General features: G+C 50.4%; 1 protein-coding gene across 20 annotated transcripts in view; it reads right to left on the bottom strand.

The window, feature by feature from the left end:
* Positions 1-25,958, bottom strand: part of KATNIP (katanin interacting protein) — a 230,359-nt gene that overhangs the window by 23,768 nt on the left and 180,633 nt on the right. For all 20 annotated transcript variants that reach the window (XM_054533684.2, XM_054533683.2, XM_024233849.3 and 17 more), the window contains 4 exons: positions 15,719-16,598; positions 6,335-7,057; positions 4,726-4,931; positions 2,344-2,422 (listed from right to left, as the gene is read on the bottom strand). In XM_054533684.2, the coding sequence (XP_054389659.1) occupies positions 2,344-2,422; positions 4,726-4,931; positions 6,335-7,057; positions 15,719-16,598 (1,888 nt within the window). The remainder of the gene's footprint in view (positions 1-2,343; positions 2,423-4,725; positions 4,932-6,334; positions 7,058-15,718; positions 16,599-25,958) is intronic.

Raw genomic sequence — 25,958 nt, 5'->3', positions numbered from 1 at the left:
ACTTGCACAGAGGCTTCTGATGTGAGGTGGTCTCCCAGTGGCAACCCTAAGGCAATCTGCTAGCGTGGTGAGGATGTGGGCTTTGGATTCAAACACCTTTGTTTCCACTCCCAGCTTCTGTACTGGCCGTGTGACCTTAGGTCGGTGACTCCATCTCTGAGCCTCAGCTGCCTGCTCTCATGGAAAACAGAGCTAGGAGTGTTACAGCGAGATAAGGCAGAGAAAGCCCAGCACAGTGCCTGTCTGGGAGATGAAACCAAGCCTCAACCCAGGTGCTTGCCTAATGTTAGGTTGGCCTTTAAAACTGCTGCTATTCGAAAGTAATTGAGAGTGCGCCTTGGAATGTAAGGGCTATGAGAATTCCAAATAAGGCACCTTCTAAGAGATCATTGGTCATTTTGGAGTGGGTGAGGGAGAGATGAATTTTCACAGGAGATGATAGGGAAGACTCCTGGGGAGGAGATGCGGTCGCAGAAGGGCCGTAAGGGAGGGGATGTGGAGCTCACTTAGGGCACTGCTCAGACCCCACCTCCTACCCCCAGGAACAGAAGGACTTAGTCCTCTGGTGGCGGGAAGTGCTGACGGCTGGCAGCTCACCACTGAGGCCCTTGACTTGCGACTGCCCTTGGCTGAAGAGAGTCTCCTTGCAAAAAGCCATGTCCAGCCGGGCTTGGTGGCTCATGCCTGTAATCTCAGCACTTTGGGAGGCCAAGGTGGGTGGATCACCTGAGGTCAGGAGTTCGAGACCAGCCTGACCAACATGGTGAAACCCTGTCTCTATTAAAATTACAAAAATTAGCTGGGCGTGGTGGTGGGCACATGTAATCCCAGCTACTTGGGAGGCTGAGGCAGGAGATCTCTTGAACCTGGGAGGCGGAGGTTGCAGTGAGCTGAGATCATGCCACTGCTCTCCAGCCTGAGCGACAGAGTAAAACTGTGTCAAAATAAATAAATACAAATTAAAAAGTAAAATAAAAAGCCATGCCCCTCCCCAGGGGCAGCCCATAGCCAGTGCCACGTTGATACAGATAAAGACGTGGCCTCTCACTCAACTCAGGATGACCCCAAAGGGCCATCCCAGGTTCTGAGCTCCCTGTGGAGCAGGCTGAGGCCTTGAAGTGGCTGAACCGCAGACCAGTTTCTCCCTCTGCCCAATCTTGCCTCCTGCCCTTCCCTGACAAGAGCACACCCCAGTAAACTCCATCTCAGGGTCTGCGTCTAGGGAACCTAGCCAGCGACAGGCGGTTGTCAGAAGGCAGAGATGGAGCAGGGAGGCATCCTAGGCGGAAGGTGTGGCTTGCACAGGTGCCTGCAGGTGAACTCCAGAGATGGCATGGGGAGGTACTGGAAGGGCTGACACCAGGATTCAGAGAGGCTCCGGCTTCATTTTGGAGATGAGGATGGGGAGGTGGGGAGGGGAGCCCGACAGTGTCACATCTTTTGTTCTCAGAAGATAAAGTAGAAGCGGGTCACGTTCACAGGGGGCAGGAGAGAGCAGGAAGTGAGGCTGCCAGGAACCTGGTTAGCAGGGCGCAGGAGGGAGGAGATCACAATCAGCAGTGACCTTGGGCTTGAAGATTCCCCAGGACGGGGAGGGGCTGATGTGGACACGCATGGATGAAGAGAGGAACCGGCCGGAAGGATCAATGGAAAAGAAGGGTGATGAACAGGCCCAGCAGAAAACCCCTGGGATTTGCTCAGAGATCACAAACTGGCAGCCAGCTGGCCAGATACACAATAACTGTTTTGTTTGGCTCATGCGATATTTTAAAACATGAGAAAATTCGTTACCCACATTTGAGAATCTGGAGACTTCACGTAAGACTCTAGATTTCCGACTTCTTCTGAAAAGTCAGAAGACCTGGTACCCTGGGCCTGTGCACCTGCCCCCACCCCCGGGGCAGAGTAGATGCAGGCTTTCTCTGCCTGTGCATCTGCTCTTTGGTGGAGTTGGAAGAGACAGCTCAGGGCACTGCACCAACAGATGCCTTGGGTCTCTTCAGGCTCTAATGTCCTCTTGTTTCACACTTTCTGGCCAACTACAGCCTCCTGGGTCAGGGTCACAGCTAACTCATAGGGTGTCTGCATGCAAAATGCAAAAATGCCCCTCAGGGAGGGCAAAACGCTAAGAGATGCCCCTCCTCTGGAGTGAGGTGGCCCCGCTAGGGCCAGGGAGCTGAGCGCAGGCTGGTTTCAGCCTCCACTTGCCCCATAGCCTGGTGTCTCTGTACAGTGTCCAACCCACCCGATTGTCCAGGGAAACCCTGTCCCAAGTGGCCACAACTCCCCCTGACCCCGGAAGGTCCTCCTTCCACCCGACACTGCTCCAGGAGAGCTACTCACAGATTCCGTGGTAGATGCCTGGCTCTGGCGTGGTGACTTGGGGGACAGGGGAACTGGATGGGAGCTCTAGCTCCGGGATCTGCACATGGGTTGGAGAAGCAGAGGAAAAGGGGGTGGTTTTAGTGATACCCACACAGCTAGCTGGCTGGTTGTTTCTGCATTTACCACTGCCCACCCTATGCCCAGGTAAGTCCCTGTGTGTTTTCCTGGATTTTTCTGCCTTTGTGGAAGCTATGGGACCAGTGATATGGGCAGACCCTGACCCTCCAGGGTCTGCATCCTTGTCAGCAGCTCTCACTGGCTGGGGAGGAGCCTGATGCTAACAGCTAAGGTGTTTAGATTTCCTCCAACAGGGAAGGACTCAATAAATGCTTATGTGGTGAGCTAGAGGAAGAAAGAAAGGAAGGAAGGAAAGGAGGAGGAAGGGAAGAAGAGAAGGAAGGGAGAGAGGAAGAAAGGAAGGAAGGAGGAAAGGAAGGAGGGAGGGAGGAAAAGAAGGAAGGAGGGAGGGAGGGAAGGAAGGAAGGAAGAAGAGGAAGAATTCAAACCATAGAGAGTGGTTCTTAACCTTGGCCGTTCACTGAAGCAGAATCTCTAGGGGTGGGGCCCAGACATTTTTAAAGATCCACCCAAGTGATTTCCATGGGTAGACAGGATAAAAATCCTGGTCTTCAGAGAGTCAACAGTGGGCCACCACACCCTTCTTGGGCCTTACATATAAACTGCTTGCTCATTGTCTCTTTGCACCATAAGTGAAGGCAAAAGAGACTTTACTACTTCACAGCCCCTTCACAGCCCCTTCAAGCTGAGGTGCAAAACGAAGTGAAGGCGCCCGTCTCTCACGAGACAGAGAGAGTGATCCCCCAGCCCCTCACAGCGCTGGGCCCATCAGAGTCCCTTACGAGCACCTTCGTCATTTGGAAAACGCTGGGCAAATGGAAGCGCCCAGGGTGGACTCCCACCTGGAGACCCCTGGGTCGAATCAGGAGCACAGGCACGGCTTGTGGCCCAAAGAAGGTTTGAAAACATCTGAATTCACTGCCAGCATTTTTAAATGGAGAGATTTTACAGAAAAATCCAGCTTTCTGGCTTCTCTTGTAAAAATCAGGAGAACTGGCAACAATGGGCTTGCCCCTCTTGGTGGCCGCTTTCCTTAGACGTGGGGAGGGGAGGGGCATGCACTCCCCAGCTGCCTGTACCTCCCCATGCCTTGCTCCCGCACCCCATGCTCTGCCTGGCTGCGAGGCACAATCCCCAGTGAACACCATGGGGTCCACACGACATGTCGCAGTCCTGCCTCGGTCACGACCTTCCCACAGCCCAGCCCCATCCCTTGTGGCTTGTGTTGTCCCCATTTCTCCCCTACCCTCTTTAACCATCTCCTCTTTTTCCTATTGGTCCTGACTTGAATTGACCCTGAAGGTCATCTTTCATTTTAAAAGATTTGTTTATCTGGCGAAGTGTGGCGGCTCCTGCCTGTAATCCCAGCACTTTGGGAGGCCAAGATGGGAGGAGCGCTTGAGTCCAGGAGTTCATGACCAACCTGGGCAACATAGCAAGACCTCATCTCTACAAAAAATAAAAAAAAAACTAGCCAGGCGTGGTGGCATGTACTGTAGTCTCAGCTACTCAGGAGGTTGAGGTGGGAGGATCGCTTGAGCCCCGGGAGTTTGAGCTGCAATGAGCTATGATCACCCTACTGTACTCCAGCCTGGGTGACAGTACCAGGCCCTATCTCTAAACAAAATAAAAAAATAATAAGTTGCTTACCAATTAAAAGCATAAACTGTGGAATCACGCATTCAAGTTCTACCCTTGTTTCTCTGTCACGATGTGCCCTTGGGCAAGTCACTTGACTTGTCTGAGCATCAGTTTCCGAAATGGCAATGTTAATAGTCTCTACTCAGAGGGCTGTCACGAAGGTGAAACAAGAACACTGTGTACCCTGCTTGGATCATGATATGTGTTCATGAAACCATGGCTGTGATGATCATTATTTTAATTGTAACTCTGCCTATGAAAAGCGTTCCTAGTCCTTCCATCAAAAACAACAGTGAATGATCAAAACACAACCCAAAGCAAAAACTCCCCTGAGACTTCCAACCTCTGAATTGCAGAGATGACACAGAGCTCATTTCTCCTGGCTTTGATTAAAATTTGAATACTTTCTTTACTTCGGTTAAAAAAAATAAAAAAATAAAAATAATTAGAGAATGAAATATGACATAGAGGACAAAAAAACGAAGTAGAAAGATGGGAAATGTCAACACAGTGGCACCAGCAGCTTAAAGGATATCCATCTTAACTCTCCCTGCTCTACTCTCAGTTAGGGGAAGAAATCTATCTGGGGGTCCCCCCACAGCCCCCCAGCTCCAGTCCTACCCGGTCATCAGCCCCCAAGCCAGCCTGGGTAAAGGGCCGCTCATCCCCCTCGCCGTCAGCTGTGCTGGGCCTCCTCATTGCCTCCTCATCCTGCAGGCTGTCCAGGCTCCCCACGTCCAGGTCAAACATCTCATCGGAATAGAATATGGCCTCGAGAATGTCATCATCGGTCGTGAATAAGATCGTGTCTCCAAAGTGCTCTGGGGCTAATGGGTTACCAAGATGACAGAAGGGTCAACTCACTTCACATCCCAGAGATCTGTAGATCAAGAGCATAAACCCATCCACTTCTGTGCTATACAACCCCAAACCCCTAACTGGTATTGATTAATGTGAGCTTTATTAGTCTTCACAGATTTGCAAATGGAATGCACGGACCATAAGCATCACATGGATCTAAGGAAGGGATCTAATTTCATGAGAATCACTGTGATATGTCATCAGGCAAGCGACATTTCTTTTGGGGGTGAGGCACTATGCCAGATGCTGTTGGTACCCCACCCAGATCTTGGTGGATCCTTTTCTCAGAGTGCCTTGCCTAGAAGGGTGTGGGAGTTACATCCCCAACCTGGGAAGCCTTGGCTCCTATGACTGCCTGGTAGGTGGGGTTCTAACACCCTGCTCCTTCACCTTCAGGCAGGAAAGACCTGAAATTTATGTTCCAGAGCTCCCTCAAGATCTGGTTGAGGCTGGGCTTCCTGGAAACTATATCCTTGCTTCACTATGCCACGTTTCTCCTAGAAGCACTCCCTCCATAAGTCACTTAACAAAGAATGCCCCATCTCAGACTCAGGTTCTAGGGGCCGGACCAAGACAGGTGCTTTATGGGAGGAGCTGAATGAGGTCAGGCCTAGCACACTCATGCTGTAAGATGGGATGAGTGGACCGGGTCTGTGGCTGGGTGCAGGGGCTCATGCCTGTAATCCCAGCACTTTGGGAGGCCAAGGTGGGTGGATCACTTGAGCCCAGGAGTTTGAGACCAGCCTGGGTAACATGGTGAAACCTCGTCTCTACAAAAAATACAAAAATTAGCCAGGTGGGTTGGTGCACCTGTAGTCCTAGCTACTTAGGAGGCTGAGGTGGGAGGATTGCTTGAGCCCAGGAGGTTGAAGCTGCAGTGAGCCGAAACCATGCCACTGTGCAGGGCAAGATCCTGTCCCCCCCACCCCAAAAAAAAAAAAAGGGCTGGGCGCGGTTGCTCACGCCTGTAATTCCAACACTTTGGGAGGCTGAGACGGGCGGATCATGAGGTCAGGAGATCGAGACCATCCTGGCTAACATGGTGAAACCCCGTCTCTACTAAAAAAAAAAAAAATACAAAAAATTAGCCAGGTGTGTTGGTGGGTGCCTGTAGTCCCAGCTACTCAGGAGGCTGAGGCAGGAGAATGGCGTGAACCCGGGAGGCAGAGCTTGCAGTGAGCCAAGATCGCACCACTGCACTCCAGCCTGGGGGACAGAGCAAGACTCTGTCTCAAAAAAAAAAAAAAAAAAAGAAAGAGAGAGGAAGGACTGATCTCTTGTTGGCTAGCCAGCTGGTCTGTTTTTTCCCATAGACTCTCAGCAAGTCGCAGATAGGGACTCTGAGAAAATTCTTACAGACACGCCGTACCTCCCGCCAGGGTTCCAGAGGCCTTGGCGATTTCTCCTTCAAAGATGCACTGGGTGTCTAACAGCATTGTGATATCCTTCACGCCTCGGAAGGAATGTATCCGAGATTTATTGTAGTTCCAAATTCTGATCAGGGCAACGTGGCAAGGGTGCGTGAAGTCAATGGTGATGGAGTGGGATTTGCCCCGTGTGAAGGGGGCCAGCCAGACATGCATGTCATCCTGGGTCCTGTTCACCCCATCGACGAGGTTGGTGACCACGCGGGGGTCTTTCCCATAGGCTGGTAAAATATTGATATCGGGAGGGTCTGCTTTTATGTTTGAAATCTGCACTGGTTCGCCCTTGGAACTGAATATTTCTATTCCATTGAGGCCGACATAGTGTCTGTCCCCCCAGGTAGACTTGATGTCAATGATCAAGCGCTGTCCATAAGGCAAGACAGGGATTTTAAAGTCGCCCCCAGCGTCTGTCTCTCCAGAGTAGCCATCTTGCCCTCTCGACAGCCCTGGCTGCTCCCCCTTCTTGGAGGGGGGCAAGTCGCTGTGCCGGCTGCTCTTTTGCTGCAGGAGCTCATCTAGGATGTCCCCCGGGAGCTCTGTGTTGGAGATGCGTCCTCGGTGGGAGCGGTCGAAGGCACTGAGGGAGCTCCATGACTCGTGAAGTGTGTGCTCCTGCTCACTGCGCCACCTTGACCGTGACGGCGTCCTGGAAGACCAGGTGTCTTCTGGAAGAAAGGACACAAGAGAGGGGAAGCCCTGTGAGTGGCATGTGTGGAAGTGGGGACCATTAGAGACTGTCTCCTCTGGTGGCTCTCAGTGAGGCAGGGCCACCTCCAGGGGAGCCCTCTAGAAACCAGCGGGGTTGTTCCTGGCTGTCTCCTTAGCCAAGAGGCCTCTTGGCACTGGATGGCTGGGGCCAGGCATGTTACCATCCTGCACTGCATGGGGTCCCTGGAACAGAGCTTGGTCTCCTGTCCCACACAGCTTCTGACTGTCCTGTGGGCCATTCAGGTCGGTAAAAAGATTGTCTATGATCACCCAATTCCAGAATCTGGTTGTTTTTGCAAAAACATGAAGCATTTTTTCATAGACTGAATTTTCTAAGAATGCAATCATCGTGTGAACCAAGGGAAGACAACTTGGCTGTGTTAGAAACTTTGCCAGGAGTCGCTCCCCACTGTAGAAACTCACATGACCAGGGGCGATGCTGCTGCCTGAGGCGTCTGAGTCAGCAACAAGAGGGTGTGCGCTGGAGGCTGTCACAGTCACGTGACTCTAACGGTGTTTTCAAAGACAATTTAATGGCAGGTGGAAGGTTTGTAAAAGAATGTTAAAAGGAAAGAGCCAGATACGCAGCTTTAAATGCAGTATATCCTGGTACGGGTGACATGCACCCGTGTTAACAGTGTTGTTCCTGGTTTCTGGGTGGGGAGCAGGAAGGACTTTTATTTTCTTCTTTGTAGCTTGATTTTCTTAAAGTTCCCTACGTGCATTACTTTTATTTTCTTTCTTTTTAATTTTTTTAGAGACAGGGTCTTGCTCTGTTGCCCGGGCTGGAGTGCAGTGGTGTGATCAAAGCTCACTGCAACCTTGACCTCCTGGCCTCAAGCGATCCTCCCGCTTCAGCCCCCTGAGTACATGGGATTATATGCATGACCACTGGGCCCAGCCTGTAATACTTTTATAATCAAGAAAAAAATGCTGTTTATTTATTTATTGAGACAGGGTCTCACTCTGTCACCCAGGCTGGAGTGCAGTGGCGTGATCATGGCTCACTATGGCCTTAACCTCCCAGGCTCAGGTGATCCTCCCATCTCAGCCTCCCGAGTTGCTGGGACCACAGGTGTGCACCAACATGCTCGGCTAATTTTTATTTTATTTTTTGGTAGAGATGGGGTTTTGCCATGTTGCCCAGGCTGGTCTTGAACTCTGGGCTCAAGCGATTCACCTGCCTCAGCTGGGCGAATCCCAGTGCTGGGATTACAGGCGTAAGCCACCGTGCCCAGCCAAAAATGCTATTTTAAAAAGGCATTAAGCCAGGTATATTATAATGTAAGGAATTTACTTGCACACATGGCTAAAGCCTGTGTCCCAAGTGCATGGAGAACACGGTCCCAGACTGATCTGAAGGCCCCACGCTCCTTATGGAACATGAGAGCCACGGCGTGCACACCACACAGTGGCCTGTTCTCAGCCACGCCATGGCTCACTGCCATCTAAGGGTGTCATCCTGCAAAAACAGCGGCTGCTGACACTGACATTCGTTTTTCCTCCTTTCATATCGCACTGTGCCCTGCACTCCATTTCCTGCCTGTCTCCTAGGGGGCTCGGCTCCATCAATTATCTCCTGTCCAGAATCTTCAATCACTCCTTCCCCACTGGCACCTTCCCCTCTTTGCCTGCAGACATGCATAAATCTCTCCTACCTGGAAGAGAAGAAAGGAAGAAACAGGAAGGCGACCCGCTCCAGTGGCTCCCTCCAACCACGGCCCTATTTTCTCCCTGTTTCGCTCAGGTGCTCTGCCACCCCTCCCACCTCCCAGCCTCTCCCAAGCCCCTGCCACCCAGTGCCTCTTTCCGGTGGGACTGTTTTGCTCACTCAAACTCCACTTCCCCTTCCACTCAGATTTGGGGGATCCTTTGGGGACCCCCCCCCCACCTTCAGGCCATCTAATTGGATCAATGCCAACAGTATCCTTCCAAGCTGGCCTCAAGGAGGGGCACTCTTTAAACTGGTGGTGCTGAAGCTGGAAGGATGTAGATGTGGAATTGCCAAAGGCTATCTTTCTACCCTATTTCTCAGGGAGAACCTGCCTGAGAATGAAGCCAACACTGAGAACACGAGTCGAGAGATGGAGGATCCTGATGACAACCTCTGAACGCCTGGATCCAGCTGTGCCTGAAGTCAAACTCTTGGTGGCTTTCTGGCCTTTGCATCCGTAAGACTCCTACAATTCCCTAACCCGCCACTGAAACACCTTCTCCAAGTGAACAATGACCTCCCAGTCTTTGTCAGTCTTCAGTCTATGTGTGACATCGCTGGCAAACCTCTTCCATTTGATACCTCCCACTCCACTGGCTTAGGAGCCACTATACCTCCCTGGTTCTCTGCCTCTCCCACTGACAACTCTCTCCATCACCCCAGTCCCACCCTTCCACCCCCTCAGTCTGGGGGTGTCCCAAGGCCCAGGCCACTCCTCTCCTGACACCACCATCCTTCCTTGCCCTCATTTAGCTCCTGGTTCCCAGGCAGGCCCTGCTTAACTTTACAGGTCAAGTTCTGCCTTCTCTTCCCCGGGCACCATCCTTCAATTCCAATGACCTCTTGGAAGGTCCAGACATGTCCACTCTGTCACTTCAGTCTCTATGTGCCTAAAATGGAATTTGTCATCAACCCCTCTAGCTGGCATTGTCTCTCCTGCACTGAGAATCAAGACAACCTGACTCTCACCATGCCCACAGCCCTGAGTACAGCTGCCGCTGACTCCTGCCCCCTCCCCTCTGCACTCCCCACCATGATCTTTCAGCTTCAGCCCCGCTGGCCCTCCTGCTCCCTGGCCAGGCTGTCTCATCTGGCCTCAGAGCCTTTGCCCTTGATGCGCCCCTGCCAGGAGTGCTCTTCCTCCGGAGGCCCACCTAGCTGGCTTTGCTTGTCACCCGCCTCCTTGGAGAGGCCTTCTCTGCCACTTTATCCTCGCTCCTGGAGGTGTCCCAGTGCGCAGCACAGCTCCTGGTGTGTGGAAATGCCAGTGGAGGGCTGGACACTGGCACCACAATTGTGCAGCCCTCGGGATCAGGCCTAGAGGCTGAGGGACTCCCCACTCCACCTGTCAGTCCCTCTGCCCCTGTCCTCTGCCCTCCCCCACTTCTCATCTACCATTTAAAAAGATACCAGAGGTTTCTTCCATCCTCTCCCCTCAGGCACGAGGCTTAACATGTGGCAGAAGGAACTACCCAGATGGATTCTCATGACTTTAGTTGATGTGATTTGATTTCCACTGACTAAAATGAATGGCCTGGGTTGGTTTGCAAGTGCACCAAGGAGACAGCACCGAATGTCACGTGTCAGGGACGCTGCCTGAGTGCGCAAGGCAGGCAGGGACTTTTCTTTCATTCTGCGTCTGCTTTCTAACCTATTCTCCCTGAGTTGTACACTCTGGGTTTAAAAGCAGAGGAGTAGATGGCCTAGCACGGTGGCTCACACTTGTAATCCCAGCACTTTTGGAGGCTGAGGTGGGTGGATCACTTGAACCCAGGAGGTGGAGGTTTAAGTGAGCCGAAATTGTGCCACTGCACTCCAGCCTGGGTGACATAGCAAGACTCCATCTCAAAAAAAAAAAAAAAAAAAGCAGAGGAGTTGAGCCTTGCTCTTAGACCTCTTTGACATGAGAGCTGGCTGGGGGCCCACGGACCTCTCTGTCTGCAGACTCCATGGGAATTGGGGAATTGGGGAGCTGCTGGGATCAGTGCTCTGTTCTGTCGTCACCAACATTTCTACAATCTGCACAGACATCAGAAAGCCACTCCTTCAACCTGCAGTCAACACAATCTGGGAGGGCCCCCAATGATGAGATGGTGCTATCAAAATTCCTGACATACTCCTAGATTGAGATGAATAGGACTATGGAGCTCTGAACTGAAGTTTGTCAAAATCAGCTGCACTGCCATGAGGTATGTGGTAATTGCTACTAAAACAGGAAACGATGAAGTACTTAGAGGGATATCACAGAGCCATGTTCATTCCAGTGAATCACCCTTTGGCCATCACTGATTGGACAAGGAGTGGACACCTGATCCAAGTAGACCAATCGGCTTCTCCCCTGAGACTTTGGAATTGGTTGCAGGAACAAGAGCAGGGCATAGTCACTCCAGGGCTGTGAGGCCATTTCCTCACATTTCTCCTCATATGGCTGTGAGGCCGTGTGAGTAGCAGAGAAAGATGATATCATGAGGAAAGTGAGGGGAAGTGGGCCCACAGAGAGGAAGAGGTAGGGCCCAGAAGAAACACAAAGAAGCGTCCTTGGTTCCTGCCAACTTTCTGGTTCTTCCTTCCAGTCCCCTGTGATGAGTGGCTACACTCTCTACCTTTGGGGTGAAGGTGATCATTAAGGATTCTCCAAATAATATCCTCTTTACTGCTCAGACTGGACTGATGAGATCTCCTCCACCTGTAAACAACTGACCCCTGATGAAAATACTTCCAAAATGCAGATGGCATTCAACAAGATGCTCTGCTGAGCATAAGATTTCTCAGGCTTGCTCTTTCTCTCTCGCTCTCTTTTTTTAAGGAGATTGGATCCTGCTCTGTCTTGATTTTCATAATTTCCCTACATTATATTACTTTAATTTTAATTAATTAAATTTATTTTATTGTTTATTTTATGATTTTATTTTTTGAGACAGAGTCTCATTCTGTCGCCCAGGCTGGAGTGCAGTGGCGTGATCTCGGCTTACTCCAACCTCCACCTCCCGAGCTCAAGCGATTCTCATGCCTCAGCCTCCCGAGTAGCTGGGATTACAGGTGCGCACAAATACACCTGGCTAATTTTTGTATTTTTAGTGGAGACAGTGTTTTGCCACGTTAATCAGGCTGGTCTCTAATTCTTGACCTCAGGTGATCTTCCCATCTCAGCCTCCCAAAGTGCTGGGATTACAGGCAACAGCCACTGTGCCCAGCCCAATTTTCATTTTTTTAGAGACAGGGTCTCGCTCTGTCACCCAGGCTGGAGTGCCGTGGTGTGATCATGGCTGACTGCAGCCTTGAACTCCAGACCTGAACTGCAGACTTTGTTTCACTTTAATTTATTTTCAGGCATTTCAGTGCCTGGGTTCAAGTGATCCTCCTGCCTCAGCCTCCCGAATAGCTGGGACTACAAACACACACAACCACACCCAGCTATTTTTTTTTTTAAACTTTCGTAGAGATGGAATCTTACTATATTGCCCAGGCTGGTTTTGAACTCCTGGCCTCAAGAAATCTTCCCACCTTGGCCTCCCAAAGTGCTGGGTTTACAGGTGTGAGACAGTGCACCCAGTACCCAGGCTCTCTCTTATACTGGCAACAAAATTCCAATCCCAGAACAGAACTTGGGCAGTCATTCATTCTACCAGCATTCTTGGTGGGCTGGCCTGTACCTTTCCGGAAGAGCATGGCTATGGGATTTGGCTTTAGGTAATGGATGATTTAAAATTTCTAAGCAACTTTCCTTTTTAGCACAACTGGCTTAACAAGCATGAAATCTCAGGGGCTTGGTTCTTAATGTGCCATTAAGCCAAGCACTGAAATGCTTGGAAAGAAATTAAAGTGAAACAAAATCTCCTGAACTTGGGCAAGTTAGAGTAACACCATTGCCTCGGAACTCCCGGAGGCTTTGCACCGACTGTTTGCTGGGAAAGCTTGGAAGGCCTGGCTTTCCCAGGGCAGGTGGGTGATGATGGCTGTGACCATAGGCTGTGACTACTATAGGGTAGTGTTTGGAAACATGTATGGTAGAGCTGATCTGTCTGGGTTCCAGTCCTGCTTTAACCCTTACTGTCTGTGTGACCTGAAAAACGTTACTTCAATCTCACGTTCCCTTTATCTGTAAAATGAGTCTGTTGGGAGGTTATTTGGGTAACGTGCCTGGACCAGAGCCTGGCTTACCGCAAGCATGCTGTGCACCTGGTCACTGCAGTTCTTTCTTACAATGGCCCTCCCACACTGTGGAGGACCTGCCATGAGCCAGGCGCCTGCCCTCAGAGAGCTCCTCAACTCTATCTTTCCACCTTACCCTCCTCCTGACACTGACTGAGCCTCAGTGTTAAGTCTCAGAAGGGGTGAGCAGCAAAAATTTGTAAGGCTGGGGAATCAGAGGAGGCAGCTCTGTCCAGGATGACACTTAGAGTCTGAGGAACTTGTTCCTGTACCCTAAGTGACATGTCAGGGGTATATCTGCTAGACACTCCCTAATACAGAAGATGCCGATTTGAATCACTAAAAAAATTCATGCATTAAGACATGTAATTGACCCAAATACCCATCAATGATAGACTGGATAAAGAAAATGTGGTACATATACACCATGGAATACTATACAGCCATAAAAAGGAATGAGATAATGTCCTTTGCAGGGACATGGAAGTAGCCAGAAGCCATTATCCTCAGTAAACTAATGCAGGACCAGAAAACCAAACAACTAATGCAGGAACAGAAAACCAAACACCACATGTTCTTACTTATAAGTGGGAGCTGAACTACGAGAACACAGGAACACAGGGAAGGGAACATCACACACTGTGGCCTGTTGGGGGGTGTAGTGGGAGGAGGAAGAGCATTAGGAAAAATAGCTAATGCATGCTGGCCTTAATACCTAGGTGATGGGTTGATAGGTGCAGCAAACCACCATGGCACACATTTACCTATGTAACAAACCTGCACATCCTGCACGTGTACCCCAGAACCTAAAATAAAACTTAAAAAAAAGAAAAAAAGAAAAGAAAACTAGAAAAAAAATGCATGCCTTGGCTTCGCATAGATATTTCACCAAGAGGCAGCACACAGAAAGGGTGATGATGATGACAGAACAGCTAATATCTCTTGGGGGCTCCTGTGTGCCAGGCACTGTGTTAAATGCCCCACAAGTATGATCTCATTTATTTTCCCAGCACCCCATGTATTATTAGTGTCATTTTACACATGAGGAAACTGAGGCTCAGCAGGGTTTCAGAACCTGCCTGAAGTGTGGGTTGGAGGTGATGGAGCCAGGATACGTGCCCAGGCAGCCTGCCTCCAGGGTTTGTGCTCCCACGTGGTATGGGGTGGGGTTAAATCCAGAGGCTCTAGGGGTGAGCCCTGGTATGGCAGGCCTGAGTGCTCTGTGGATGGAAAAGGACCTCGTCCAAGCTAGTGGTGAAATGACGACTACTACTCGCCGAGCACTCATCATGTGACAGGCTCAGTGTTGCTATTTGGAAGCCATCATCTCATTCCTTCCTTGCCACACTGGGTGGGGAAGTCATCACCATTTTACAGATGAAAACACTGAGGCCCGGAGAGTTGTGTGCCTAGCTAGAAGTCCCAGGTCTGTAAGCGGCTGAGTTTGGATTCAATGGTTTGACTCCTAGCTGCTATCCGTACTCCTTCCCAGGAGCCAAACCTGAGTGCAAATATTGAGACTCCCTGCCTTGATGGGCTCCCCTTTCATAATCAGGAACGCCCTTGAAGATCATCTAATCATCTACTGCAAAGTTCACAAAGCTCTCAGGGTGAGTCCTGCCAGCAGATGTGCCTTTTTTTTGACACATACAGTAGTTTAAAAATAATCTCAATCAGTTGCCAAAGTCAAAAAATAAGAAACATTTCTGGTTTCTCTTGAAAAAAGTAAAGGGGAAGTCTGGTACAGTGGCCTTGCATTCATTATTTTTTTTTGAGATGGAGTTTCACTCTCTTGCCCAGGCTGGAGTGCAGTGGCACAATTTCGGCTCACTGTAGCCTCCACCTCCTAGGTTCAAGTGATCCTCCTGCCTCAGTCTCCGAAGTAGCTGGGATTACAGGCACGCACCACCATGCCTGGCTAATTTTTGTATTTTTAGTAGAGTCGGGGTTTTACCATGTTGGCCAGGCTAGTCTTGAACTCCTGGCCTCAGGTTATCTGCCCGCCTCAGCCTCCCAAAGTGCTGGGATTACAGGTGTGAGCCATTGCGCCTGGCCTGGCCTTGCACTCCTAAATGCTTATTAGAAACCTGAGTGGAGTGGCAGCCGCCCTGTGGGTAGGCTTGTGGTCTCCAAATTGCCAAAGTCCTCACTATTCCCTGTGCCACTTCCAACACCCAGGCAAGTGTCAATTGCTATGCATCATCACACTTGTGTTACTTTCTTTTTTTTCTTCGAGACAGAGTCTCGCTGTGTCACCCAGGCTGGAGTGCAGTGGCGCAATCATGGCTCACTGTAGCCTCAACCTCCTTGGCTCAAGCGATCCTCCTACCTAAGCCTCCCAAAGTGCTGGGATTACAGGCCTGGCCACTGTACCCAGCTATTTTTCTAACAGTACAGTTAAGGATAAAGTGAAGTGACTAGAGACCGATGTCTCTATGAAAGGTAGGAGAACAAAGTCTTTTGGAAAATGGCTTGGAAAAGCCATGTGTTGCAAGAAAAACGGGCAAAGGGACATACCTTGGTGGCAATGACAAATACATCTATGAATTTACCATGCAAAATGTGTCTTGCCCATTTCACTCATTTATGTACCTCTTTGGCCCCTGAGACAGTGATTTTGTGACCCTTAGTTGAGAACAACCACCTTGTTTTTGCAGATAAGGAAACTGAGGTCCAGGGAGCTAACTGGCTTCATGCCAATTAGAGGCACTGGGATGATGATGCCCAAGTCGGGCTGCTCTTTGGAGCTTACCTCTGCTGGCTGGCTGGTCGTCCCCATGACTACTGCTGCCAGCATCCTTCCTTGAGCCCCTCCTCCCACTAGCAGGGCGCTCTCTGTTGCGGAGCTGGTTAAAGATGTCTGAGTCATCACTGCGGACTTTGGTGGTTGCCCTCTGGGGTCTCTCCTTGGTGTTGACACTCCGGCTGGTCCCCCACCCTGGCTCATGCCGGGGGCCTTTACCCCCGGCCTCGGTCTCTCTAGGACCCTCACCGATGACATTGTCTGATGGGAGCCTGCCCTTCCAGGCCAGGGGCTTCTCGGGACTAAGCCAGAGGGGTTTTGGCTTCCTGCCTCCCTGCTTCTTGTCCTTCCCGGTGAGAGAAGGTTGTAACCAGGACGGGGTTTTCCCGGGTGGCTCACAGATTTTTCTGCCCATGAGGTTTTCCAGTTGTTGGATGAGAGAGGGCTCCTCGTGGACAGGAGGGCACCTCACAGGTGGGGAAGTGGCAGAAGCACTGGGCATGTCACCCATCGAAGTGGGGGCTGCCGACAGTCTCAAATATTCCTCTAACTGGGACATACTGTCTTTCCTGCAATTAGTAGAATTCTTTGTTTTGCCAGACACATTTCCTTGTGAAGAAAGCTTTGCATCCACTAATGTTTCAGCTGGCTGTGAGCAACCGAGACCAAGCTCCTTGTCCCCGCTGGCACCAGCCATCTCGTGGGTACGTTTGCTTTCTTCCGAGTGAGCGTTCATGGCGTCCTCCAGTTGCTCGCTCTTCTCGTTCTTCTGGTCAACCAGGATGCTGTGGTCAGCCGGGGCCTCCCTATCTCCTTTGTCTAACTTGCCATTGAAGATGAGGTTTCTGTTGACGTAAAGTTTCACGTTCTTGGCACCAATGTCAAGATCCTGAAACCATAAGATTTAACAAAGTGAAGATGCATAGCATCAGACTGATGTATGAAATTTTGGAAGTCGAAGATACCAAAAAAAGAAAAGAAAATGTGAAATGCTAGAAATGCAAGCTTTTGAAAACCACAGTGCTGGGGGTGTGAAACTAGGCTTGGTCTCATTTCTGTGCGAACCGTTACATACTCTATAAATCAAAGGACTTTCACAAAGAGACGGCCTCAATTGCTGCCTTCGTCATCATTATCTCCTGTCAGGACATTCGTAATAGCCTACTAATTGGTCTCCCTGCTTCCTGTCTCTTGCTACTTTAACTTGGACTTCACATTGCCACCAGAGTTCATTTTCTACCAGAGCAAATCTGTCCAGTCATTCCCCTGTGTGAAATCCTTCATGTTTTTTCACAGCCTATAGCAGTGTTCTTTAAAGTCCAGTTCCTGAGACCATCTGCGTCGAAAAGCCTGCAGTGCTTATAAAACAACTTTCCTGGCCTCGTGGGCATCATAATTGGGAGACCGTAAAAGCAGAGGCTGAGACAAGGACTTGGGTGCAAGTTGAGTATTTGCCAGGTGATTCCAAGAGGAAATGGGGAAAGCAAGACAGGGCAGGAAAAAGGAAAAACCCAATTTTTTTGAGCTGGTCACTGCTGTTGCCAACTGGTGCTCCTTCCCACGGGGGCCCTCTGCGGAACTCCAAGAACTCACTTTCCCCAGCCCTAGTCTTCACCTATCTTAAAAATGGCTCCATCATTGAAGCAGTGGCCAAAAACCTCGTGGCCCCCTTGATCCTTCTCTTTCTCACTTGCCCATCCGATCTGCCAGCTGTCCCTCGCCTCTCTCTCCAGAACACTTCCTGGGTCTGACCTCTTTGCCTGGAATGTGCTGCTGCCTTCCTTGCCCAGGCCACCAGGGTCTCTGCCAGAGACACCACTGCCGCCTCCTAATTGGTCTCTCCGCTTCCACTCTGCGGTGTCTCCTCCAAATCCCTGCACTCACACTTCATTTTCTATGCAGCAGTGAGTCTTTTTTTTTTCTTTTTTAACTGAAATCAGATCATGGGAGTCTTCTGCTTAAATGCATGTCGCAAATGTCTCTCCAAGACTGGGACATTTATCCACTGCTTGTTGAAGGCTGCCCTCGGGGCACTGATGCCCCCACACATGCACGAGCTGAGTGTGCTCCCATGGCAGAGCACCCCACGAGCACCTGAGGCAGGGCACTGTCCACATGCGGGGACTGTCCCACGCCCACGGCAGCTGCAGTCGGAAGGGAGCCAGGAGGATGCCGTGTGAGGACCACTGCCTTAAGGGCAGCCTGTAGGTAACTTCTAGACTCAGAACAAGTTCTCTGGATGATTTCTTCACACGACGGGGTGCAGAACCACGCCGATGATGGGATAAATTCCAAAGCCCTCCACATGACATGCAGTAACCTTCACAAACGGTCCCCACCTCGCTCTCCTCTCTCACTGCCAGCCTAAATGCCCCTATGTCACGCAGGTTCAACTCTCTTCCTTCTATGCTTAAGATAAAATCACATCTCCTGCTACTGTTCCGCTTGTGTCATCTTCTTTACAGCAAAACTCTTTTCCCAGCTTTATCGAGGAATAGAATACACACCCCATACAATAAACTGTGCATATTTAACGGGTACAGCTTGATAAGTTTTCACATGTGTCTACGCCATTGAAACCATCACACTCAAGAGAACAAACGTACCTATCACCCCTAAGGTTTCCTCGTGCCCCTTGGTAACCCCTGTCTCCCCCTCCTCCTTCCCTGGCCCCAGGCAACCACCCAGTTATGGTCCCTCCCTATATACTGATCATCCTTTCTGGAATGTTTACATAAAGGAATCATGTTGCATGTAGTCTTTTTTGCTCGGCTCTTTCAGTCATCATAACTGCTCTGAGATTCACCTGTGTTATGGGAACTGATAGTTCCTTTCCTTTCTACTGCTAAGGAATATTCCATCGCAGGCCCCCTCCATGATCTGTCCGTCACCCTGTCAGTGAATCTCTGAGTGTCACTGTCCCCGTGGCTCCTCCTCCCACTACCCCTTGTTCCTCCTCCCGTTGGGCTTCTGCCTCCACCTCCACATGGAACCCACCTGGCCCGGGCACCGATAACTAGGGTGACGGGCCATCCTGGTTTGTCTGGGACAATTCTGATTTATACCTGTTATCCTGGTGTCATTACTAATGACTCTCAGAAGTCTCTGGTTCCTAAAGTAAATTACAGGGTCCAGCTGACTGCTATACGCAATAGGAATTTCTCCTAGGAGTGGGTGGGTGTGGCGGCTCGGCAGCACTCAGCAGCTTCCCCTCCTTTGCAATGACTTTCCTCCCTGGGGCTTGTGTGACTCTGTACCCACCTGGCTTTCCTCCTGCCTCGCTGGCTGAGCCTGCCCGGCTCCTGGGTTGCTTCCTTTTCTTCGGCTGCACCTTGAACGACTAGGCTGCCCAGGGCTCAGTCCTAGGCCTCTCGAGTGCTCTTCCCTTGCTCTCCAGGTGGTCTCATTCAGGTCCCAGGCTCCCAGTTATTTTCATCTCCAACCCTGACCTCTCCACCAAGCCCCAAGTGACCGCTTGGCCTCTCTTCCTAGATATCTAACAGGAATTCCAATATTAAAATGCCAAAAACAGAATGCTCTCTTTTTTTTTTAAGAGACAAGGTCTTGCTCTGTTGCCCAGGCTGGCGTTCAGTGGCTTGATCAGGGTTCACTGCAACCTGAATTTCTGGGCTCAAGTGACCCTCCCATCTCAGCATCCTGGAGAGCTGGGACTATAGGTGCACGTCACCACGGCCAGCTAATTAAAATAAATTATTTTTTTTGTAGAGATGGGGTCTCACTATGTTGTCCAGGCTGGTCTTGAGCCCCTGGGCTCAAGGGATCCTCCTGCCTTGGCCTCCCAAAACACTGGGATTACAGGTGTGAGTCAATGTGCCTGGTGTGCCCGAAACAGAATTCTGAAATCACTTTCTCCAAACCTAGTCTTCAACTATCTTAAAAACGGGTCCATCATTCGAGTGGTTGCTAAAAAGCTTGCCGTCCCCTCGTCCCCTCTCACTTTCTCACTCATATCCAGTATGTCGGCACGTCCCTCGGCTCTCTCTCCAGAACATGCCCTGGAGCTGACCTCCTCGCCCGAGTGCGCTGCTGCCTGGGCCACCAGGGTCTCCCCCAGAGACACCACCATCGCGTCCTAATTGGTCTCTCTGCCTCCACTCTGGGCTGTCTCCCCCAAACCCTGCACTCACTTCATTTTCCACACAGCAGTGAGTCTTTTTTTAACAACTGAAATCAGATCATGGGAGCCTCCTGCTTAAAGCTGCCCAGTGACTTCCTATGGCACTGACAATAAGTCCTACTCCCCTTTGGGGGTGCCTGCTGACCTCTCTGACTCCGGCTCCTGGCGCCTGCCTCGATTCCTTGATGTGGCTCAGCCTGTTCCTGCCTTAGAGCCTGTGCACTTGCCTGGCGTGTTCCGCCCCACATGCCCACAGCCTTGCTCCTTCTTCTGTTCAGGACCTTCAGTGAACACACCTCTAGGGCAGCCCCACATCATCGGTCCCCTCTTTATCTTATTGCCCTGTTTTATTTCCTTTTAGTCTCTGAATGGTCTTGCTTATCAGCTTTTAACTTATTTATTGTTTTTCCCACTCAAAGTTAGGCTCCAAGACAGCCGAAGCCCTGCCCGTCTTGTCCAAGGGCACATATAGCCACCCAACAATTATTTTTGGGCCAGGCGCAGTGGTTCATGCCTGTAATCCCAACACCGGCCGAGGCGGACGGATCACCTGAGGTCAGGAGTTCGAGACCAGTCTGGCCAACATGGTGAAACCCCGTCTCTACTAAAAATACAAAAATTAGCCAGGCATGATGGCATGAGCCTGTAATCCCAGCTACTTGGGAGGCTGAGGCAGGAGAATCGCTTGAACCTAGGAGGCGGAGGTTGCAGTGAGCTGAGATCGTGCCATTGTACTCCAGCCTGGGTGACGACAGTGAAGCTCCGTCTCAAAAAAAATAAATAAATAAAAAATAAATAAATAAATAAATTACTTTGGAATAGCAAATGAATAAACATGGGTTTTCTCTCCTGAACAGCACTGCTGTCTCAACAGTGCTCTAAGAATGAACCTGATCAGAAAAGTGGCGGCCTGTGGGTTTCAGCTCCAGATCATTTATTTCCCATGTTGCCTTGGCTTCTGATCTGCTCTTGGGAGACAGGATCTGAGACCCTGGAGATGTTCACCTATACTAATCCCCTTCTTAGCCTTCCCGAAAGCTAGGTGAGTAGGAGCTAACAAATTTCAAGATCACTGAGTTACGGAGGTTTCTGCAGCAATTTAGAAGGAGAACTGTCCAGCCTGCGTTACGCCACAGGAACTCGGCTTCAATCATCCAATTGTGGATGGCAGGCTACTATTTGCCGACTGTCAGAAAAGTCGATTCTCAAAGCACTCTTTTACATGTTTATATGGATGGATTCTCGGTTTAGCAGAGGCACAGAGCAAGTGCATGCTGTGAATTCACCGGGAAACAGCTATTTGAGAAGGACAGCATGGGCAGTTTTCAGTGACTGGTTCTGCAAAATTACTGCCACAGGGATATCTGGTGAGACAGAAACACCTTCCTTTAAAGAGGTGGTGGGTGACGGGGAAACCATCTAGTCCAGCACAGTCACAAGGTGGGCATCCTAGCTTTCCTAACAGGGTGCCCGGCTTCCACAACATGGCCACCCATCTTCCTTCCCCAGTCCAGAGCCCATCTGACCTCCAGCCCTGTTCCCACCAAGATATCTGGCGGAGAGGGAACTGAGAGAGGGAAGCAGGCGGAGGCAGGGGTCAGGCATGTAAGAGACAGGAGTGGGCTCAGGTGGAAACCAGTGGTATGCAGGAGTCGCAGGGAGGTGGGAGGGTCGTGCCCTGCCTGGCAGCTCTGAGCTCTGAAATGTTTCCAGCACTCTGCAGGCCAAACAAGCCACATTCATGGGCAGATGTGGCCCAAGGATCACCAGAGTGGGGTCCCCATAGGGCACGAATATTAGTCACTTCTCTGGATATTCTGTTTAAAGGATAACAGACTGCCTTGCCCTATGCCATCCTCAGAACAATCCTGCAAGGGAAGCATTAGGGCCCCATCTTACGGATGGAGAAACTGAGGCACATGCCTTCCCCAAGGTCACACAGCTGGTATGTGGTAACCAACTATGGCTGGCATGCTAAGGTCTTAACCACCATCTTTCTGTGGGTCAAGCTAGATTCCAAGAAAGCCACAGTCCTGGCCCATGCTAGCCTAGCCACTGTTAGGAGCACCTGTACCGGTGGAGGTCTGAGCCCCTACCCTTTTGAAAATTTTTATTTTTATTTTTTGAGATGTCTCTCTCTGTCACCCAGGCTGGAGCGCAGTGGTGTGATCTCAGCTTACTGCAATCTTTGCCTCCCAGGTTCAAGCGATTCTCGTGCCTCAGCCTCCCGAGTGGCTGGGATTACAGGCATGCCACTACGCCCAGCTATTTTTTGTATTTTTAGTAGAGACGGGGTTTCACCATGTTGGCCAGACTGGTCTCAAACTCCTGACCTCAGGTGATCTGTCCACCTCGCCCTCCCAAAGTGCTGGGATTATAGGCATGAACCACTGCACCTGGCCTTTTTTTTTTTTTTAAATAAGTCCCTATGGCAGTGACTCACACCTGTAATCCCAACACTTTGGGAGGCTGAGGTGGGTGGATCACGAGGTCAGGAGTTCGAGACCAGCCTGGCCCACATGCTGAAACCCTGTCTCTACTAAAAATACAAAAATTAGCCAGGCGTGGTGGCAGGCACCTATAATCTCAGCTACTCGAGAGGCTGAGGCAGGAGAATTACTTGAAACTAGAAGGCAGAGGTGGCAGTGAGCCGAGATTGTGCCACTGTACTCCAGCCTGGGCAAAAGAGGGAAACTCTGTCTCAAAAAAGAAAAAAAAATAATAATAATAAATAAGTCCTTATGGACTAACTGTCTCCTACCCCACCCCAGTCCCCACCTCCACCTCCACTGGGTGGTGGGTGTGTGTATGTGTGTGGGTTCCAGTCCTTCAAGACATTTTTCTACATATTTACGTATATACCGCATAAGTGTCATTATACCACAAGGGTGTGCTTAGAGGCTGTATGAGAGTCACATCTGCCCCATGAGGAAAACAGGATGGAAGATTCTGTGAGTCTGGATTCCTCCGCACCCCCTCAGCGCAGCTGTGTATAAAGGACACCTTTAGGAAAGGATCCAGAGGGAAAATCCTTTCTCTCCTCAAGAACCAGCCTGATTCCTCCCCCTCCAGTTGTCAGGGCTTTAACCCCAGGCTCTTTCTCCCTTGTTCTGTCTTCTTCCAGGAAGTGCACGATGAAATTCCTTCCTGCCGAATGTCTTAACCTTAACCTTTAGAACCCTGTCTCTCTCTCTGCGTATGTGTGTGTGTGTGTCCTTCTTGTTTCCTTGGTGTGAATATTTTTTTTCCTTCTTTAACTAGAGTTATTTTTATGCCTTTTGTTCATGCTGCCTCAAACACCCTTTGCAATGGATTTTGAAAAGGACACTTTGAAACTCTGTGGTTGGTTTGTAGTTAATGGGAACACCTTTCCTGGCCCACATTTTGCTCTTATCTTCCTTCTTTACAGTTGGCGAGAATCAACAGTGCTGAAACTGTAATGCATCTTTAATACAATATTATTTCAATCTAAGTAATTAATTAACTCAGCAAGGCCACTTTCCTCCCTGGCCCCAGTGTAGAATGGCATGTCTCTTGCAATGAACACACAACTGCCCAACAAAGATTCATGGCGGCACGGTTCCACTGTGGCAATAGTGAAGCAGAGCTGTGGGCTTTAGCATCTTAAGCCACTTTCCCTGGAGATGAGCACCTGCCTTTGGCACAGCCAATACAACTTGAGAACAAACATCTGGAACGAAGCATTGGCTAGGCCCAAAAACTACATGCCAAGGTGGGTCCGTTAAGGCAAATGGCACCTTGGCATGGTGACACAACTGGAGTCGGCCCAGATGTGCACCGGCTGGACTTCAGGCACAGCCCAGGGAGCCCATACTGCAGGCATCCCACACTCTGGGAGTTGTGTCATTGGCTGGGAATATTTACTGGCACCTCTGCAGAGCAAAAGCATGGGTTGCTGTCCTTCCTAGCTCTTTGCCTGGAAGTCCTGGCTCTAGCACGGGAAGGAGCCAGGGGTTCTGGGCCAGGGGTTTAGGGTTTGTCTCCCGGACCCACTGCTTTTATCCTAACTGTAGGTCTATCAAGATATGGAGGGCTATGGGGGAGTGAGGTGCTGTCACCCAGAGTGCTGCCACACACACTTTAGGACCTGGCTCAAGGGCTGACTCCTCCAGGGAGCCCCTGGCCCTCCCTGTCTCCCCCTCCTCCCTGACTCTGGTTGACTTGAGTCTTCCTCTGAGGTTTCAGGGTTGGGCTTGCAACCTGGTTCTCTGCACCTACTGCTTAGCCAAGTGTCCACAGACACATGCTTGTCCTCCCCAGGAGGCAAGACCTTCAAGGACAGGGGAAAGGGCTATTCCTATCTGTCTTGAGGTCTTGCTCTGGGCACTAAACTTACAGGGAGTTCTGGTTTCATTGGGGAGTGACCTTCATTCATGGTCTTTTACATGTCCCTTGGGAGGAAGGCCAATGAACACCATTCTTTGTGATATGAAATTTAATTTCCTCGAAGGGACAGAAGAAGATGGTAAGACACTGAGACATTTAACAAACACCTACTATAAGCCACACTCTGGGAAGACCATGCCATGCCCCACCCAGCATCACAGACTCAGGATGACAAACGTGGATGGGATCTGATTAGTTCACGCACTGGTAGTCCTCTGGCTGAAACCATGCTCATTTAGCTCAACAAGCATTTAAGAATTTTAGAATTATTAGTAATATTTACAAATTGGGAGCTTTCACGTAACAAAGTGCATTTCTGGCCTCTATTGAAAAATTTAGGCTGTGTGGCAATACCGGGTCGGCGCTAACATGTGGAGTAATGGCTGCCCTCCTGCAGGGCCTGGCTCTCCAGTGACAACAGTCGCTCTATAGAAAGGCAGGGCTGTGCCAGGCGCAGTAACTCATGCCTGTAATCCCAGCCAAGGATGGGTGGCCAAGGTGGGTGGATAACCTGAGGTCAGGAGTTTGAGACCAGCCTGGCCAACATGGTGAAATCCCATCTCTACTAAAAATACAAAAAAGTTAGCCAGGTGTAGGGGCACACACATGTAATCCCAGCTACTTGGGAGGCTGAGGCAGGAGAATCGCTTGAACCCAGGAGGTGGAGGTTGCAGTGAGCCGAGATCACTCCACTGTACTCCAGCTGGGGAACAGAGCAAGACTCTGTCTCAAAAAAAAGAAAAGAAAAAGAAAGGCAGGGCCACGAAATGGGCACCAGACTGCCTGGCAGTCATGTGATCATCAGCAAGTTGCTCTGCCTTTCTGTATCTCAGTTTCCCCATCTGTAAAATGGAGCTGGTAACTGCAGTACCTGTCTCATAGGACTGTTGCGCAGAATAAATGAGCTGATTTACGCAAAGTGCTTTAAATACCGCTTGCCACATATGCAAGAAACAGGAGCCACCCTCATGTCTTGTACCTAATGTACTGCACCTAAATGTATAGACCCATCGAGGCTGGCTGCTCAAGGTTGGCCTGGCTCAGAGACACTGCGCTGCAGGGCCCAGTGTGTCAATCCCCCTGTTTCTGGCAGAGGTTGGCAGCAGCCATAGGAGGAGCCCCATGCACTCTGAGGTCAAAACTCTGCTAAGTTTGGGTTGAGGCCCTGGCATGCAATTCTTGCAATTTTATTCAATGCAGCCCATACTGTATGGGGGTCTTTTGGTGGGGGGTGGGGGGTCCTGGCCTGTGTGGGATGCAAAGGAAGCAAGCCAGGGTCCTCGCCTTGAAGAGTTCACAACCAGCTGTAGGTGAAGGGGTCGCATGCTCAAATGCTAGTGGCACCGCAGCCATGGGGGGGGTCTGTGAGCTGAAAGACGTATACCCTCAAGTCCAGAGGAAGCAGGGAGCATTCAGCTCCAGCCAGTGGATGAAAGAGAGGGACTATCTGCCAGGTCATCAAAAGCCAATTTCCAAATGTTGTCATTAAACAATTCATAAGCTGTAAACACTGTGAGGACCAAACCGAACACACTGCAGGGCAGACTTGGCCGGGGGTGCCTGTTTGTACATCAGAAGCTCAGAACCCTAAGGAACACCTCAGGAAGCAGGGACTTGGTGCCAGGAAGGGTGTCACTGGAGACTCCCACAAGGGGCCTAAGGCAGGCTAGGGGTATGGGGAGGCTTGTTTGTGAAGTCAGGTTT

Source organism: Pongo abelii, chromosome 18 (genome assembly GCF_028885655.2).
Source record: "Pongo abelii isolate AG06213 chromosome 18, NHGRI_mPonAbe1-v2.0_pri, whole genome shotgun sequence".
NCBI lineage: Eukaryota > Metazoa > Chordata > Mammalia > Primates > Hominidae > Pongo > Pongo abelii.
Note: the sequence above shows the minus strand (reverse complement) of the source record. Positions and strands in the feature narration are given on the sequence as shown.